The sequence below is a fragment of the Pristiophorus japonicus genome, chromosome 5, assembly GCF_044704955.1.
Source record: "Pristiophorus japonicus isolate sPriJap1 chromosome 5, sPriJap1.hap1, whole genome shotgun sequence".
NCBI lineage: Eukaryota > Metazoa > Chordata > Chondrichthyes > Pristiophoridae > Pristiophorus > Pristiophorus japonicus.
The window spans coordinates 265,293,954-265,314,408 of NC_091981.1; the positions used below are offsets into that span (position 1 = coordinate 265,293,954).

Consider the following 20,455-nt stretch of genomic DNA (forward strand, 5'->3'; position numbering starts at 1 on the left):
CCATCCACTGGTTCCCTTTATCCACCCTGTTCGTTACATCCTCAAAGAACTCCAGCAAATTTGTCAAACATGACGTCCCCTTCATAAATCCACGCTGACTCTGCCTGACCGAATTTTGCTTTTCCAAATGTTCTGCTACTGCTTCTTTAATAATGGACTCCAACATTTTCCCAAGCACAGATGTTAGGCTAATTGGTCTATAGTTTCCTGTTTTTTGTCCGCCTCCTTTTTTAAATAGGTGCGTTACATTTGCAGTTTTCCAATCTGCTGGGACCTTCCCAGAATCCAGGGAATTTTGGTAAATTACAACCAATGTATCCACAATCCCTGCCGCTACTTCTCTTAAGACCCTAGGATGCAAGCCATCAGGTCCAGGGGATTTATCTGCCTTTAGTCCCATTATCTTACTGAGTACCACCTCCTTTGTGATTGTGATTGTGTTAAGTTCCTCCCCCCCATAGCCCCTAGACTATCCACTGTCAGAATATTGTTAGTGTCCTCTACCGTAAAGACTGATACAAAATATTTGTACAGAGTTTCTGCCATCTCCATATTCCACATTACTAATTCCCGTTCTCGTCCTCTAAGGGACCAACATTTACTTTAGCCACCCTTTTCCTTTTTATATAACGATAGAAACTCTTGCTATGTGTCTTTATATTTTGCGCTAGTTTACTTTCATAGTCTATCTTCCCTTTCCTAATCATTTTTTTAGTCGTTCTTTGCTGGCTTTTAAAAGCTTCCCAGTCTTCTGTCCTCCCCCTAGCTTTGGCCACTTTGTATGCACTTGTCTTAAATTGGATACCGTCCTTTATTTCTTTAGTTAGCCACGGACGGCTATCTTTACTCTTGCACCCTTTTCTCCTCACTGGAATATATTTTTCCTGAGAGTTGTGAAATATCTCCTTCAATGTACACCACTGTTCTTCAACCGTCCTACCCTTTAATCTATTTACCCAGTCCACTTTACCCAACTCTCCCTGGCTTAGTACGCTGGTTAGAGATCCAACTTTCTCACCCTCCATTTCAAATTCAATCATGCGATGATCACTCATTCCGAGGGGATCCTTTACTAGGAGATTGTTTATTAATCCTGTCTCATTACACAGGATCAGATCTAAGATAGCCTGTCCCCCGGTTGGTTCCGTTACATACTGCTCAGGAAACCCGTCCCTTACGCATTTAAAACAGAAATGAGGAGGAACTCTTCTCTGAGGGTCGTGAATCTTTGGAATTCTCTACTTCAGAGAGCTGTGGAGGCTGGGTCATTGAATGTATTTAAGGTGGAGATAGACAGATTTATGAACGATAAGTGAGTCAAGTGTTAAGGGGAGGGGGCGGGGAAGTGGAGTTGAGGCCAGGATGAGATCAGCCATGATCTTATTGAATGGCGGAGCAGGCTCGAGGGGCCAAATGGCCTGCTCCTGCTCCTATTTCTTATGTTCTTATGGTGACCAGCATCTGCACTCCTGTTTCCATCACTGCTTTTGGTGCTAGGCCCAGGACAGGAACATGATGTGATCTTTCCTATGACAGATGCAGCACACTTCGTGTGTGTGACCATAGTGCAAAACTGGTCTTTATATATGCAGCCAATCATTATGTGATCAAAACTGCAATACTTAGGAGTTGCAAAAATACAGGTTTAAACTTACGTGTGCTACATAATCACACACAGACCATGTGCTGTTTTATTTACCACAATGGAAGAAATTAATTCAAGGATAAAAAAAAGAATTGATCACTTTGTAGCACTTTTTATTCCTACAGCTTTGTAAATTATATTTGTTGCAAATTTCTGGTACAGCTCACATATAACATTACTAGTTTTGATCCAGTAACATCCCAAGACTGTCAATCTGCACAAACAGGTCAACTAGAAGAAATTATACTCTGGTCTAAAAAAAGCATCAGACCTGCTCTAGTGAAGAGCTGGTGTAAACACAATGGACGGAATGGCCATTTTACTATGGTTCTCTGATCCTTTGCTAAATTCTATTTAGAACTTTTATTTTCCTTACATTCACCCCATCTGATAAACAATATGTAATGTGATCTGGCACTTTTGTGATTCATGTAAGAAACCTATATTAATAGCAAAGCAATTTATCAATCCATTTCAGAAGCAAATTATTTTCAAATTTATACATTATTTGTAAAATTTAATGCATCACTTTCATAGAATAAGTATTAAATTTCTGTCAAGAGCTTTTACAAATGAAAATATTTTTATCTGCATTAGACTACTTTGTATTAAAAAGTTTCAAATGAGGAACGCACTTTAATTTTTAAAAATACATTTGGATCACTAGTGTGCAGTGTATAAAATGAAAGTTGCTCATAGTTTACACATTTAAATTAACATTTACAAAATGTTATATCTGTAAGTTATCCTTATGATTGATAGTGAAATTGTTGATCTAAAATATTTATTAAACTGTGGTTACCTACCCCCAGAACTTGCACGATAGATGCGAAAAGATTTTCCATCAGCGTCAGTTAATGTGAATTTTTGAAAGTCAATCACACAAGAATCTAGTTCTTCGATCTTTAATTTGACTTCATTTTCTTTCCCATTGTAAGCCTTTTCAAGGTGAGCATTCACTGTTGGATTGAAGGTTTCCCATTGATCTTCTATTCTGAATTTCCAGCACACCTTTTCCATAATAAACATTTCTTCACGCAATGAGACTTCTCTTTTTCCTATGTTATGACACACCTTAAAAATAACATCTTGAACAGAACATATATCAGCTATACATCCAGATAAATATATACTGTCGTTAGCTCTGTTGAAGCGGTGGAGTACATGCATGGATTTGCAACACTCTGCTATTTCTTCAAGGTCTTCTTCAGTAAATTTCTCAAAAGGTATTTCCACAGCCATTGTTTTTTCCATGTGTTCTTTAGTTGCTAGTTTTTGAATATCAGCCCATGCTTTTTGAATATTTTCTTCCTTCATGGAGTAAATTTCAAACTTCACGGAATGCTGTGGCATCTCAGTAATATCTTCAGAGGTTTGGTATCCACCAAGCCAACCCAAATACTCTGAAACAAAACATTTAAAAACAACTAACAATCGTCAGACTAAAATAAACAAACCTGATTACAATTTTTTTAAAGTACTGTAAGTTTTATATATTTTTTTTAACTTTGTTCTTGCGCTATGGGTGGCATTATCCTCTGGCAAATCCCCTAGACCTGGTGGCCTACATCCGAGAGTTTTTAAAGAGATGACTATAGAAATAGTGGATGCATTGGCTGTCATCTTCCAAAATTCCACAGATTTTAGAATGGTTCCCGTGGATTGGATAGAAAGAAAAAAGACTTGCATTTATATAGCGCCTTTCATGACTACCAGACGACTCAAAGCACTTTACAGCCAATGAAGTACATTTAGAGCGTAGTAACTGTTGTAATATGGGAAACACAACAGCCAATTTGCGCAGAGAAACAAACAGCAATGCGATAATGACCAGATAATCTGTTTTTTGTTATGTTGATTGAGGGATAAATATGGGCCAGGACACCAGCGATAATTCCACTGCTCTTCTTCGAAATAGTGCCATGGGATCTTTTACGTCCACCTGAGAGGACAGACAGGGCTTCGGTTTAACGTTTCATCCGAAAGATGGCATCACCGGCAGCGCACCCTCAGCACTGCACTGGAGTATCAGCCTAGATTTATGTGCTGAAGTCCCTTGAGTGGGACTTCAACCCACAACCTACTGACTCAGAGGCGAGGGTGCTACCCACTGAGCCACTGGCTGACAGACCTGTAGACAGGAAGGTAGCAAATATAACCCCACTGTTTAAGAAAGGATGTAGAGAGAAAACGGGGAACTGCAGACCAGTTCGCCTTACATCAGTAGTAGGGAAAATGCTAGAATATATTATTAAGGACATGGTAACAGGGCACTTAGTAAATAATAGGAATGGGCAGAGTCAACATGGATTTATGAAAGGGAAATCTTGTTTGACAAATCTGTGAGATTTTTTGAGGTTGAAACTAGCAGAATAGATAAGAGGGAACCAGTGGATGTGGTGTATTTAGAATTTCAGAAGCCATTTGATAAGGGGCCACCAAAGAGGTTAATAAACAAAATTAGGGCTCATGGGATTGGGAGTAATAAACTAGCATGGATTGAGGATTGGTTAAAGGACAGATAACAGAAAGTAGGAATAAATGGGTCATTTTTGGGTTGGTAGGCTTTAATTAGTGGGGTACCGCAAGGATCAGTGCTTGGGCCTCAGCTATTCACAATCTATATCAATGATTTGGATGAGGGGACCAAATGTGATACATCCAAGTTTGCTGCTGAGACAAAACTAGGTGGAAATATAAGAAGAGGATGCAAAGTGGCTTCAAGGGGATATAGACAGGCTAAGTGAGTGGGCAAGAATAGGGCAAATGTAATAGAGGGCTTAAGTTTGGCTCACCCCTTTTTTTGGCGCACTCACCAGAGATGCGCCGACTTTGCGGGCTGAAAATGGCACCTAAAAAATCTCCCCCGATTCTGGCTGCTGTGTTGTTTCTCCCAGGGCTTGGCGCGGCGTGGCCAGTCGATTGGGGGGCAGAGTTAGGGCCCTGCACGAAAAACAGTGCTGGCAGCTGTCCGCATGCGCAGTACCTCCTGCCGATGATGATGATGCGTGCTGCAGCGTGGGACCCGATGTGTCCCGCCCCTATCCTGGGCCTAGTGGCCTGCCGAGTGGCCGCTGAATTCCTGGGCTAAGGCTACAAAAAACAGGTTGGTGCGGGGAGAGTTTTGATCGGGGGGGTGGGGGGAGAGTTTTGATCCGGGGGGGGTGGAGGTGATAACTGTGCAGCCAGTAATTTTAATGAGCTTACTGAAGATTTTCCTTAACCCTGTTGATGAAAATACTTTCCTACATAAGAACATAAGAATTACAAGCAGGAAGTACTTCTATTTTTTGTTTGGATATTTTGAAAAAATTAGGTAAATATGTTTTGTCTCTTTACTTCTTTTATTTTTGTAGTTTAAGCTTCTATGAATGCTTCTGTTGTATAGTAAGTTAACTTTGCAAAGTTTGTCATATGATGTCCTGTATAGCTGATCCCATTCACATTCTTTAGTCAAGTCATTAGTACCTACCTGCGCTGATTTCTTAACTCTCCGCAAGGGTTTTCTGTGTGGCCACTACGCTGGCCTAAGTTAGTTTGGAGTAATTATTAGCTGTCCAAAGTGGTCTAAATGACCAAAACGGGCGTAGGTGGCTGGTAACGCGCCCTTTTGAAAAAAACTAACTAAACTAAAAAAAATCTTAGCTCTCCGCAAGGGTTTTCTGTGTGGCCACATGGCCACATACGCTAGCCTAAGTTAGTTTGGAGTAACTATTAGCTGTCCAAAGTGGCCTAAATGACCAAAACAGGCGGAGGTGGCTGGTAACGCCCCCTTTTGAATAAAACTAAACGAAACTAAAAAAAAATCCTAACTAACTCACTTACATTGACGCAAATTGAATGTGCAAAATGGGGATTTTTAAGATACTCCAGAAAAATCAAGTTGCTCCAAAAAAAACGGAGCAACTCCTGGGTAATTTTGAGCCCAAAATGTGGAGAAATGCGAAGTTATCCACTTTGGTAGGACAAATAGAAAAGCAGAGTATTTTTTAAATGGTGAGAGATTGGGAAATGTTGGTGTTCAGAGGGACCTGGGTGCCCTTGCACATGAATCACTGAAAGGTAACATGCAAGTACAGCAAGCAATTAAGAAAGCAAATGGTCTTTATTACAAGAGGATTTGAGTATAAGAGTAACGACATCTTACTACAATTATATAGTGCCCTGGTGAGACCACAACTGGAGTGTTGTGTACGGTTTTGGTCTCCTTGCCTAAAGAAGGATATACTTGCCATCGAGGGAGTGAAACAAAGGTTCACCAGACTGATTCCTGGGATGGGAGGATTGTTCTATGAGGAGAGATTGAGTAGACTAGGCCGATATTCTCTAGAGTTTAGAAGAATGAGGTGATCTCATTGAAACATACAAAATTCTTACAGGGCTTGACAGGGTAGATGCATGGAGTCTAGAACCTTTGGTCACCATGTCAGAATAAGGGGTTGGCCATTGGGACTGAAATGAGGAGAAATTTCTTCACTCTGAGGGTGGTGAATCTTTGGAATTCTCTACATCAGAGGGCTGTGGAGGCTCAGTCGTTGAGTATATTCAAGACAGAGATCGATAGACTTTTGGATATTAAGGGAATCAAGGAATATGGGGATAGTGCATGAAAGTGGAGTTGATGTAGAAGATCAGTCATGATCTTATTGAAAGGCAGAGCAGGCTCGAGGGGCCGAATGGCCTACTCCTGCTCCTATATATTATGTTCTTATATTAGCAAGGCTGCATTTTATAAACCCTCCCTCGTTGCTTAAGCTGGTGGTGATACCCTTCCATTCGAAGAAATTGTTTTTACAACTAAGTGGCTTGCTAGGCCTCTTCATCGAGCATTAATAATCAAGCACATAGTACAGGCTAGAGTCACATGTAGGCCAGATTGGGTAGTGGTGGCAGGTTCGCTTTCCTGAAGGACATTGGTGAACCAGTTGGAATCTTACAACATCTTGGTAGCTTTCATGGTCACTTTTTTTTCCGGTGATGATCTACATCCACCAGATTTATTGAGTTCAATTTAATAACTTTGAACTCGCAACCTTCGGATTGCTATGTTTAGAACCATGACTGCTACACTATCACAGAAGATCACCTGATCAAGCTGGAGGCCACCGTGAAGAGTGTAGCATTCCACTCATTATTCCCCACCCCCACTTTCCCCAAGGTTGAGGTCCTAAACTCACCCATTGTTTCCATAATGAATGGAAACTTAAGGCACTTTGGTCTTCAATCTACAGGAGTATAGAGACCCAAGATTACAGACTGGTTTGAAGGCTTGATAATGGGCCTGAAGTTTAGGGCTCTTTTTATAGTTCTCTGCAAGACAGTTTCCTTAAAAGAGAGCAGAGATGGCCTCAAAGACAGTAAAACTATGCCCAAGCATCTATATGTGAACTACTGTGCTCGATGTATCTTATCTGAACTATTTTGAAGGGAATCAAAAATGACTACAGAAAAGGCCATTATCCTCTCTGGCTGCACATTATGATATTTAAGATGAGGTGCTTCATTACTGCTTATTTAGTATTTATATATTTTAAGAAATAACATACTTGACATTGTGTTGAATATTCCACCTTTTTCCGTTTCAAACTTCGCCATCGCCTTTTGAAATACTGAGATTTGAGCAGGTGAGGAATCACTCACTATCACATGCATTGCCGATGTTCCTTTTGTTTCTGCATACTGATGTACAGATTCTGCAACTCCTGCCGCAAATAGCTTTATATCTGGAAACTGGTTTCCTGCTGAGAAATCTCCAAATAATTAAAACCAAATTTGTTCATTTATAAATCAGAATCAAAAAAGCTGTAAGACTTTAAAGGTATTTTGCTACAAAAATTGAGGGGGTGCAACCTGGATTATGTCGACAAAAAATCAATAAAAAAATGTATAGTTACTGATTCAATGGGGGAATCTTAACCCCCAGCCCCCCTCCCATGCTTGGCGGGAGGATAGGTTAAACTTTCAGGAATCTGAAACCCCAAATTTGAACATGCCCACGTCTGGTTTTAACGGAGGTGGGTTCGGGGACGGGCAACTAACCTGCTCTCAAGAAGCAGGTCAGTTATTTAAATATGTTAATGAAGCAGCGTACCCCTTATTTTTAACAGTCTGTTCAATTTAACGGCTCTGGGCCAGATTTCCCAGGGCTCGGGAAACCCGAAAGTTGAAGGAAGGCGAGAATGGCTGGATCCAGCAGATAAGTGCTTTTCCAGCACTACTTGTGGGCCGGGAGGAGCGCTTCCCCCGGCCCCTCAAGCAAACCTGCTTCCCTCCTCACGATCGGCCACATTCCCCACGATCCATAGCACCCCGCCAAGATTCCCCTGACCCGCAATCTCGTCAATCCCCCGCTTGATCTCTGACCCAACCCATGATCTCCCCCACGACCCACAATATCCTCGCGAACTCCCCGACTCGCAATCCCTCCAAACCGCCCCCCCAACCCGTGATCTCTTCATCCCCAACCCGTGATCTCGCCTCCTGACCCGCAATCTCTTCAACCCCTCCCAGTGATCTTTCCCCCCAAGCCGACGATCTCTTCAAACCCTCCACCCTCTGTGATCTCTCCCTCCTCCCTCTGTCTTCTCTGCTTCCCAGCTGTGGCCATCCAGCACAAGCCCTCCTGTCCAACAGCCAGCCTCTCAATCTGACTGGCTGCCAGCTAGGGAATGGAGAAAAACTATTCAAATAAGGCCCTGCCATTAAATTTGGCAGGGACTCCGTATTATCTGTAGTTATGGGATTCTTGGCCATTACAACCCCCGCAACTTAACCAACTCCCAGTAAATATCGGTGCCAATGTCTCTTACACTTATTTCTGACTATCTAAAATAACATTGCATGGATTCTGGTCAGGTGTTGCAATAAATCTTAATAGTTTATCAATTTTAAGGCTATAATTATTGTTGGTCTTTGGAGGACATCTGCTAATTATCCATTACCAGATTTGTCTAGATTACCAGGTCATACCGGGTCCTGCTCTCCATCACTAAAACTGCCAAATTCTAAGATCATCCAGGACAGAAAAAATAACACCAGACTTCTCTTCAGCACTAACTGTCTTCTCAAACCACCATCCCCTGCTTCCTCCTCCCTCACCTCCAACAATAAATGTGAGGAGCTCATGGACATCTTTGGTAAAAAGATTAACATCCGTTCAACTGCTTTTGCTTTTAATTCCTTCCCTTCCCCTAGCCCACCAGACCTTGCTTCCTCTCCAATTTCCCTCTGCCCTAAACCTAAATTTGCATATTTCTCTCATATCTCCTGTCTCCCCTCTTGCCTTTTCAAAAGCTCATCTTGTCAATGAGACTGACCTCCTGCTCGAGCGACCCTATTCCTACTAAATTTCTGACAACCCAACTTTCCTTCCTGGCTCCCATGTTAGTGGATATTGTTAACTGTTCTCTCTCCTCTGGTATTGTCCCCCTTTCCTTCAAATCTGCCACCATCACCCCTCTCCTCAAAAAAACAACCCTTGAACCCTCCGTCCTTGCAAACTATCACCCAATCTCCAACCTCCCTTTCCTCTCCAAAGTGCTTAAATGTGTTGTCGCCTCCCAAATCTGTGCCCATCTTTCCCAGAACTCCTTGTCTGAATCCCTCCAATCAGACTTCCGCCCCTGCAACAGTACTGAACCTGCTCTTACCACGGTCACAAATGATATCCTACTTGTTTGCGACAAATTTAATCTATCCCTTCTGCAGCCTTTGACACGGTTGACCACAAAATTCTGCTCCAACACCTTTCCATCGTGGTCCAGCTGGATGGGACTGCACACACCTGATTTCATTCCTTTCGTTCCAGGCAGAACCATAGAATCACCTGCAATGGCTTCTCATCCCGATCCCACACTTCTGGTGTCCCCAAAGGATCTATCCTTGGCTCCTGTCCTATTTCTTATCTACATGTTGCCCCTCGGTGACATCATCCAGCAACACAACGTAAGTTTTCACATGTTCGCTGATGATACCCAGCTTTAACTCTCCTCCACCTCTCTCGATCCCTCCACCGTGTCTATACTATCAGACTGCTGTCTGACATCCACCAGTGGATGAGCAGAAATTTCCTCCAATTAAATATCGGAAAGACCGAAGTCATTCAGTTCATGCCACAAACTCCATTCCCTTTCCATTGCTTCAATCTCTCTCCCCAGAATCTGTCTAAGGCTGACCAATTTTGTTCCCAAAATTGGTGTCATATTTGATCATGAAATGAGCTTCCTTCCTCATATCCATTCTATCACTAAGACTGCCCATTTCCACCTTCATAATATTGCCCGTCTCCATCTTTACCTCAACTTATCTGCTGCTGAAACCCCCATTCATGCCTTTATCACCTCTAGACTTGACTATTCCAATGCCTCCATGGCCTCGCCCCTCCTTATCTCTGTAATCTGCTCCAGCCCTATAATCCCCCTGGATCTCTGGCCTATTCTGGCCTTTTGAACATCCCCAATTTTAAATCCTCCATCGTCGGCGGTCATGTCTTCAGCTGCCTAGGTCCTAAGTTCTGGAATTCCCTCCGTAAATCTGTCCACCTCTCCACTTCTCTTTCCTCCTTAAAGATGCTCCTTAAAACCTACCTCTTCGACCAAACTTTTGGTCATCTGTCCTAACATCTTATATGGCTCGGTGTCAAAAGAAATTGAAACCACTCCTATGAAACGCCTTGGGATGTTTTATTACGTTAAAGCCACTATATAAATATAAGTTGTTGTTGCCAAAAAAAGACACTTGCCCTGATTATACACTGAAATTATTCTGAAAATGGTGTGTAAATTCTATACCCGACTTTCCTTTAATCTCTCTTTACTTACTCCAAGTAATGATTATTTTTATTGTTAGTAGAGCTGTGCATTAATATGATCACTGCCCTTTCTGTAGTTAGTTACACTGCGAGGAGGAGAAATTAGTGGTTTGCAAGATGCTAAAATCTATTGCTGTTATTACACAGTGAAACAGTTTACTCCATATTACGAAATATAGCAATCAAATCATTACCTGAGGACAGTTGTTTGGGGACAGGGATGCACAATGAACGATACTGAAGATCACTACAGTTCTGAAAGACTTTTAACAAAGCCTTTACAATGTTGGTCTGGCCTTTTATTCTAACAGGAATGCAATGTTTCCCTCCTTTAAATGTAACTTTATAATTTGATTTGTTTTCTGTAATAACAAAGGAAACATTGTTACTTATGCCTCTGCTGTATCAAATTTTAAAAGAGAAATAAATTAATTAAAATGACCTTAATCTTACCAACATATTCCACCACTAGAACATCGTCTTTTTTTGAAAAGTCACGGCAGTACACTTCAAAAGTAACATTCCTAATATTCGTCACAAAATCAGGGTTCATGGAAGTCTCATCTTTTCCTAGATATATAACAAATGAAAACAATCAATATCACACTAATCTGAAGACCACAGTATTTTCCCTTATTAAATATATTGAAAATATTAGAAATATTGTGTAAATATGGTAATATAGTAATCCTCCAGAGATCAAGCTCAAATGTGTGGTCCTTTTATTATTATTATTAATTACCTCCACAAAAGAATTAAAGTAGATCTCAGGCTTCCTATGTGTCTTTGCCAAAAATAACACTAAATTATTTGAATGGCTCAAAGTACATGGAAAATCAGAATTTCTGAATAAAGGATACATCTTAGAGCAATTATTTGATCAATAAACAACTGAGTACAAAATGAAAAATTGCATTTAATATTAGAAATGCAAGTGCATTTTGGTGCAAGAAATATTAATACATAATGTAAAGTGTATCATTAGTTGAAATATAGCAGCATTGTAATTTGGTATGCTAAGTGGGATCTTCAGTGCCGGCAATTGCCAATGCACACAGAATGGTACGGTAGTTAAGTAGATCCAGAAAAGTAAATCCAGGAGGTTATACAGAAGCTGTACAAAGCACTAGTAAACTTGAGGTCATCCAAAGCTCTGCTGCCCATCTTTAACTCACACTAAGTCCCGTTCATCCATCATCCTTATGCTCACTGACCTACATTGGCTCCCGGTTAAGTAACGCCTCGATTTAAAAATTGTTGGTGGGAATTTTCCAGAAAATTCCAGAGGCCTGGATGGGACAGTGTTTTTTTTTTAGACAGTCGGTCGGGCCCCACCATCAACCTACCGCCACACACCTTTACCAGCGCTGAGCAGACATGACACGCAGCGGCAGGGGAGGCAATCTATAATAATAATCTATATAATAATAGTGAGTTCTTGTCTGTCCTGGGGCTGCGAGCACGTAGTCCGGACTGAGTGACAGTTGCACTGACCAATGGGCAATCAGGGCCCGCCCAGCCTCGCAACCAATCAGAGTGGGGAGCGATGGAGGTGGCAGTAGATGCGGCGGGGCCAATGCGCGCGGGCATGGGGATGGGGCCGTTCCGGGCGTTCTGCGAGCCGCTCGGAGCGGGGGCGGCAGGCAAGGGAGAAAGAGAGAGAGAGGGAGGGGGGAGAGAGGAAAGGAGGGAGAGAGAGGGTGGGATGGAGAGAGAGGATGGGATGAAGAGAGGATGGGAGGGAGAGAGAGGGGGAGAGACGGAAAGGGAGGGAGGTAGGGAGGAGGAGGAGGGAGGGAGAGAGAGAGGGGGGAGAGGGAGGACATCAGTGTTGATTCTACAGACGAAGAAGATGATAACAGACACTGTTGCAATAAAGATCCTCATTTGACTGCAAATGTTTTGCAGGTCTCTGCTAGCTGAAATCATTAATAACATAAAATCAAAATACTGCAGATGCTGGAATCTGATATAAAACAGAGAATGCTGGAAATCACAGTGGGTCAGGCAGCATCTGCAGAGAGAAAAAAAGTAAAATTTTCGGGTCGACGACCCTTTGTCAGAACTGCCGTATGTTTGAAAAGAGCATGTTCGTAAGTACTGAAAGAGGGAGGGGAAGAAAGAATAAAAAGGAAGGGCTGTGATAAGGTGGAAGGCAGGATGGATTAGAGAGACAAAAGGGATGATGGGCCAAATTGAAATGGTAATGACAGAAGTTAGAAAAAGGTTAACCTGGATAGAGTGTGAATGGCAGAGTAATGACCAGCTGCTATTAGAGACAAAGAGAAGAAAGAAGAAAAAAACATAAGATGGGGAGGGGTTGGGAGAAGGGAGCCAAAGGTGGTCAGAGGTTATGATCTGAAATTGTTGAACTCCATGTTGAGTCCAGAAGGCTGTAAAGTGCCTAAATGAAAGATGAGGTGCTGTTCCTTGCGTTGAACATAATAACATAAGAACATAAGAATTAGAAACAGGAGTAAGCCATCTAGCCCCTCGAGCCTGCTCCGCCATTCAATAAGATCATGGCTGATTTGGCCGTGGATTCTGCTCCACTTACCCGCCCTCTCCCCGTAACCCTTAATTCCCTTATTGCTTAAAAATCTATCTATCTGTGATTTGAATACATTCAATGAGCTAGCCTCAACTGCTTCCTTGGGCACAGATTCACAACCCTTTGCGAGAAGAAATTCCTTCTCAACTCGGTTTTAAATTGGCTCCCCTGTATTTTGAGGCTGTGCCCCCTAGTTCTAGTCTCCCCGACCAGTGGAAACAACCTCTCTGCCTCTATCTTGTCTATCCCTTTCATTATTTTAAATGTTTCTATAAGATCACCCCTCATCCTTTTGAACTCCAACGAGTAAAGACCCAGTCTACTCAATCTATCATCATAAGGTAACCCCCTCATCTCCGGAATCAGCCTAGTGAATCGTCTCTGTACCCCCTCCAAAGCTAGTATATCCTTCCTTAAGTAAGGTGACCAAAACTGCACGCAGTACTCCAGGTGCGGCCTCACCAATACCCTGTACAGTTGCAGCAGGACCTCCCTGCTTTTGTACTCCATCCCTCTCGCAATGAAGGCCAACATTCCATTCGCCTTCCTGATTACCTGCTGCACCTGCAAACTAACTTTTTGGGATTCATGCACAAGGACCCCCAGATCCCTCTGCACCGCAGCATGTTGTAATTTCTCCCCATTCAAATAATATTCCCTTTTACTGGGTTTTTTTCCAACGTGGATGACCTCACATTTTCCGACATCGTATTCCATCTGCCAAACCTTAGCCCATTCGCTTAACCTATCTAAATCTCTTTGCAGCCTCTCTGTGTCCTCTACACAACCCGCTTTCCCACTAATCTTTGTGTGATCTGCAAATTTTGTTACACTACACTCTGTCCCCTCTTCCAGGTCATCTATGTATATTGTAAACAGTTGTGGTCCCAGCACCGATCCCTGTGGCACACCACTAACCACCGATTTCCAACCCGAAAAGGACCCATTTATCCCGACTCTCTGCTTGCTGTTAGTCAGCCGATTCTCTATCCATACTAACACATTTCCTCTGACTCTGCATACCTTTATCTTCTGCAGTAACCTTTTGTGTGGCACCTTATCGAATGCCTTTTGGAAATGTAAATACACCACATCCATCGGTACACCTCTATCCACCATGCTCGTTATAGCCTCAAAGAATTCCAGTAAATTAGTTAAACATGATTTCCCCTTCATGAATCCATGTTACGTCTGCTTGATTGCACTATTCCTATCTAGATGTCCAGCTATTTCTTCCTTAATGATAGCTTCAAGCATTTTCCCCACTACAGATGTTAAACTAACCGGCCTACAGGTACCTGCCTTTTTTCTGCCCCCTTTTTTAAACAGAGGCGTTACATTAGCTGCTTTCCAATCCGATGGCACCTCCTCAGAGTCCAGAGAATTTTGGTAGATTATAACCAACGCATCTGCTATAACTTCCGCCATCTCTTTTAATACCTTGGGATGCATTTCATCAGGACCAGGGGACTTGTCTACCTTGAGTCCCATTAGCCTGTCCAGCACTACCCTCCTAGTGATAGTGATTATCTCAAGGTCCTCCCTTCCCACATTCCCGTGACCAGCAATTTTTGGCATGGTTTTTGTGTCTTCCACTGTGAAGACTGAAGCAAAATAATTGTTTAAGGTCTCAGCCATTTCCACATTTCCCATTATTAAATCCCCCTTCTCATCTTCTAAGGGACCAACATTTACGTTAGTCACTCTTTTCCGTTTTAAATATCGGTAAAAGCCTTTACTATCTGTTTTTATGTTTTGCGCAAGTTTACTTTCGTAATCTATCTTTCCTTTCTTTATTGCTTTCTTAGTCATTCTTTGCTGTCATTTAAAATTTTCCCAATCTTCTAGTTTCCCACTAACCTTGGCCACCTTATACGCATTGGTTTTTAATTTGATACTCTCCTTTATTTCCTTGGTTATCCACAGCTGGTTATCTCTTCTCTTGCCGCCCTTCTTTTTCACTGGAATATATTTTTGTTGAGCACTATGAAAGAGCTCCTTAAAAGTCCTCCACTGTTCCTCAATTGTGCCACCGTTTAGTCTGTGTTCCCAGTCTACTTTAGCCAACTCTGCCCTCATCCCATTGTAGTCCCCTTTGTTTAAGCATAGTTCGCTCGTTTGAGACACTACTTCCTCACCCTCAATCTGTATTACAAATTCAACCATACTGTGATCACTCATTCCGAGAGGATCTTTTACTAGAAGATCGTTTATTATTCCTGTCTCATTACACGGGACCAGATCTAAGATAGCTTGCTCCCTTGTAGGTTCTGTAACATACTGTTCTCGGAAACAATCCCATATGCATTGTATGAATTCCTCCTCAAGGCTGTCCTGTGCGATTTGATTTGACCAATCGATATGTAGGTTAAAATCCCCCATGATTACTGCCGTTCCTTTTTCACATGCCTCCATTATTCCCTTGATTATTGTCCGCCCCACCGTGAAGTTATTATTTGGGGGCCTATAAACTACGCCCACCAGTGACTTTTTCCCCTTACTATCTCTAATCTCCACCCACAATGATTCAACATTTTGTTCATTAGAGCCAATATCGTCTCTCACAACTGCCCTGATATCATCTTTTATTAACAGAGCTACCCGACCTCCTTTCCCTTCTTGTCTATCTTTCCGAATTGTCAGATATCCCTGTATATTTAATTCCCAGTCTTGGCCACCCTGCAACCACGTTTCTGTATTGGCCACCAAATCATACCCATTTGTAATGATTTGTGCCGTCAACTCATTTACTTTGTTTCGAATGCTGCATGCGTTTAGGTAAAGTGTTTTAATACTAGTTTTTAAACCATGATTTTTAGTTTTGACCCCTCCTGCAGCCCCTTTATATTCATACATATTGTCCCTTCCTATCACCTTGTGGTTTACACTTACCCCAGTGCTACATTGGAACAGTGGAGAAGACTGAGGAAGGAGATATCAGAGTGGGAGTGGAGGGGAGAATGAAAGTGACAGGCGACCGGAAGCTCAGGGTCACAGTTACACACTGAACGGAGGTGTTCAGCAAAGCGGTCACCCAATCTACGCTTGGTCTTCCCAATGTAGAGGAGACAGAGAAACATCGACAATAGGTGCAGGAGTAGGCCATTCGGCCCTTCGAGCATGCACCACCATTCAATAAGATCATGGCTGATCGTTCCCTCAGTCCCCCTTTCCTGCTTTCTCTCCATACCCCTTGATCCCTTTAGCCGTTAGAGCCATATCTAACTCCCTCTTGAATATATCCAATGAACTGGCATCAACTCTCTGCGGCAGGGAATTCCACAGGTTAACAACTCTGAATTAAGAAGTTTCTCCTCATCTCAGTCCTAAATGGCCTGCCCCTTATCCTAAGACTGTGTCCCCTGGTTCTGGACTTTCCCAACATCGGGAACATTCCTCCTGCATCTAACCTGTCCAGTCCCATCAGAACCTTATACGTTTCTATGAGATCCCCTCTCATCCTTCTAAACTCCAGTATATGAAGGCCCAGTTGATCCAGTCTCTCCTCATATGTCAGTCCAGCCATCCCTGGAATCAGTCTGATGAACCTACGCTGCATTCCTTCGATAGCAAGAACATCCTTCCTCAGATTAGGAGACCAAAACTGAACACAATATTCCAGGTGAGGTCTCACCAAGGCCCTGTACAACTGCAGTAAGACCTCCCTGCTCCTATACTCAAATCCCCGAGCCATGAAGGCCAACATACCATTCGCTTTCTTCACCACCTGCTGTACCTGCATGCCAACTTTCAATGACTGATGAACCATGAAACTCAGGTCTCGTTGCACCTCCCCTTTTCCTAATCTGCCGCCATTCAGATAATATTCTGCCTTTGTGTTTTTTCCCCCAAAGTGGATAACCTCACATTTATCCACTTTATACTGCATCTGCCATGTGTTTGCCCACTCACCTAACCTGCCCAAGTCACCCTGCAGCCTCACAGCTCACACCGCCACCCAGTTTAGTGTCATCTGCAAACTTGGAGATATTACACTCAATTCCTTCATCCAAATCATTAATGTATATTGTAAAGAGCTGGGGTCCCAGCACTGAGCCCTGCGGCACTCCACTAGTCACTGCCTGCCATTCCGAAAAGGACCCGTTTATCCCGACTCTCTGCTTCCTGTCTGCCAACCAGTTCTCTATCCACGTCAGTACTTTACCCCAATACCATGTTTTGATTTTGCACACCAATTTCTTGTGTGTGACTTTTTCAAAAGCCTTTTGAAATTCCAAATACATAACATCCACTGGTTCTCCCTTGTCCACTCTGCTCGTTACATCCTCAAAAAATTCCAGAAGATTCGTCAAGCATGATTCCTCTTTCATAAATCCATGCTGAATGCTTTCCAAATGCGCTGCAACTTCATCCTTAATGATTGATTCCAACATTTTCCCCACTATTGATGTCAGACTAACCGGTCTGTAATTACCCATTTTCTCTCTCCCTCCTTTTTTAAAAAGTGATGTTCCATTAGCTATCCTCCAGTCCCTGGGAACTGATCCAGAGTCGATAGACTGTTGCAAAATGATCACCAATGCATCCACTATTTCTAGGGCCACTTCCTTAAGTATTAAGCAGACTATCAGGCCCCGGGGATTTATCAGCCTTCAATCCCATCAATTTCCCGAACACAATTTCCCGCCGAATAAGGATATCCTTCAGTTCCTCCTTCTCACTAGACTCTCGGTCCCCTAGTACATCTGGAAGTTTATTTGTGTCTTCCTTCATGAAGACAGAACCAAAGTATTTGTTCAATTGGTCTGCCATTTCTTTATTCCCCATTATAAAGACCACATCATGAGCAGCGAATATAGCATATTAAATTGAAATAAGTACAAGTAAATCACTGTTTCACCTGGAAGGAGTATTTGGGACCCTGGATAGTGGGAAGGGAGGAGGTAAAAGGGAAGTTGTTGCATCTCCAGCGCTTGCGCAGGAAGGTGCCATGGGAAGGGGACAGGATGCTGGGGGTGATTACGGAATGGACCAGGATGTCATGGAGGGAGTAGTCCCTTCGAAACGCTGAGATGGGACGAAAGGGGAAAATGTGTTTGGTGGTGGGATCACCGCTGGAGGTGGCGGAAATAGCGGAGGATGATCCGTTGATCGTGGAGGCTGGTGGGGTGAAAGGTGAGGACAAGGGGAACCCTGTTGTGGTTCTGAGAGGGAGGGTGAGAGTAGAGGTGCGGGAAATAGAACAGACGGCGGAGGGGAATGCTCGGTTGAGGAAAAAGGAAAACATGTCAGAGGCACTAGTGTGAATGGTGGCATCATCAGAGCGGATGCGACGGAAACGGAGAAACTGGGAGAATGAAATGGAGTCCTTGCAGGATGCGGGGTGGGAGGAAGTGTAGTCTAAGTAACTGTGGGAGTCAGTGGGCTTAAAGTGGATACTGGTTAAAAGCCTATCTCCAGAAATGGAGACAGAGAAGACGAGGAAGGGAAGGGAAGAGTCGGAAATCCACGTGAAGGTGAGGCAAGGGTGGAAATTGGATGCAAAATGAATTACATTTTCAAGTTCAGGACAAGAGCAGGAAACTGCACCGATACAGTCATCAATGTATCAGAAAAGGAGGTGAGGGAGGGGTTTGGGAGTAGGACTGGAACAAAGAATGTTCCACATACCCCACGAAAAGGCAGACATAGCTAGGACCCATGCGGGTTCCCATAGCAATACCTTTCATTTGTAGAAAGTGAGTGGAGTTAAAGGACAAGTTGTTCAATGTCAGAACTAGTTCAGTCAGGCGAAGGAGGGTGGTGTGGATGGGGACTGGTTGGGCCTCTACTCAAGGAAGAAACGGACCGCCCTCAGGTCATCCTGGTGGGGGATGGAAGTGTAGAGGGATTGGACGTCCATGGTGAAAAGGAGATGGTTGGGGCCAGGAAACTGGAAACTGTTAAAGTGACGGAGTGCGGTGGAGGAGTCGCAGATCTAGGTGGGACGAGAGTGGACAAAGGAAAAAATAAGTTCTGTGGGGCAAGAACAGGCTGAAACGATGGGTCATCCAAGGCAGTCCTGTTTGTGGATCTTGGGAAGCATGGAGAAGCAGGCTATGCGGGGTTGGGGAACTATGAGGTTGGTAGCTGTGGAGGGAAGATCTCCACATTAGTGGCTTTTTTACAACCACTTAACAATGCTTTCTTCCCAGCTTTTTGAAATTGACAGGTCGCCCACCAGTTACCCGCTATGCCTAGACCTCGTTCGTGAAGCTAGCCGGGAGGTCACATGCCATTGTTTCAGCTGATGAGTTGACAGCTTCAAATGTCAAGTCAAAGCTCGCAGCTGATTGAGAAATGTTCCCTTAACCTCTAGCTTTTCTAAACTGCATTTCTACAATAGATTTAGAATGCTGCAAGTCTTTACACAGGTCGCCATCCAGTCTGACTTCGTTATCTCTCCCACCATTGACAGATCACTTCTGTCATCTCGACTTCACCTGCCCTCTATTCCATCAGCATCAGTGCCCTTGAAATTGTCTCACCTTGGTCCTCAGAATCCCACCACAATCAGCCCCAACACCAGTTGCAGCAGGCACACCAGCAACAACACCAACCTTCTCCGTAATCAACTGATGCTGCACGGGAGACCATGAATGGCCTCACCATGGCCAGATTTACTTCACTTGATACTCTGTATACTCTGGCTTCCACATGATGTGACAGGTTGACACCACGCCGGGAGATCGAGGCCCTGATAAAAGAGCATGGGGAGTCGGAGGAGCAACATATGCCGGGAGATCGAGGCCCTGATAAAAGAGCGCGGGGAGTCAGAGGAGCAACATACGCTGGGAGATCGAGGCCGAAAGTAAAACAAAGAAGTAAAAAGAAATCAAAGTGTGACGTCACAGCCAAGCGGGTAAGTGATTGGCTGGTTGATTGGTGAGAAGTTTTTCCTTTTCTTTATCTTTTTTCTTTTTCTTATCAGTAAGAAACCTTTGGCATTGTTGCCAAATTAATTTAATTTAAGGGTTAAGTCATGGCAGGAGAGCCCAGACCCGCGTCATGCTCCTTCTGTGCGATATGGGAAATCAGGGATGCTTCAGTGTCCCTGACTACTATGTATGCAGGAAGTGTGTCGAGCTGCAGCTCCTGACAGACCGCACTGTGGCACTGGAGCTGCACATGGATTCACTCTGGAGCATCCGCGATGCTGAGGATGTTGTGAATAGCACATTTAGTGAGTTGGTCACACCACAGTTAAGGTTCCAAAGGCAGATAGGGAATGAGTGACCATCAGGCAGAGCAGAAGTAGGAAGGTCGTGCAGGGGTCCGCTGCGGTCATCTCCCTCCAAAACAGATATATCGCTTTGGGTACTGATGGCTCATCAGGAGAAGGCAGCAGCAGCCAAGTTAATGACACCATGGGTGGCTCTGCTGCACAGGAGGGCAAGAAAAAGAGTGGGAGAGCTATAGTGGTAGGGGATTCTATTGTAAGGGGAATAGA

The 20,455-nt window shown here is 43.4% G+C and overlaps 1 protein-coding gene across 2 annotated transcripts in view; it reads right to left on the reverse strand.

Annotated features, from left to right (window-relative positions):
- LOC139264694 (protein mono-ADP-ribosyltransferase PARP14-like) overlaps positions 1 to 20,455 on the reverse strand; it is a 133,087-nt gene that overhangs the window by 35,858 nt on the left and 76,774 nt on the right. Inside the window, exons 10-13 of one of the 2 annotated variants that reach the window (XM_070881616.1) lie at positions 10,908 to 11,024; positions 10,649 to 10,816; positions 7,192 to 7,383; positions 2,452 to 3,048 (exon numbers count right to left, since the gene is read on the reverse strand). In XM_070881616.1, coding sequence (XP_070737717.1) covers positions 2,452 to 3,048; positions 7,192 to 7,383; positions 10,649 to 10,816; positions 10,908 to 11,024 — 1,074 coding nt within the window. Of the gene's footprint in view, positions 1 to 2,451; positions 3,049 to 7,191; positions 7,387 to 10,648; positions 10,817 to 10,907; positions 11,025 to 20,455 lie in introns of both variants that reach the window. The other variant, XM_070881615.1, reaches the window with a different exon arrangement.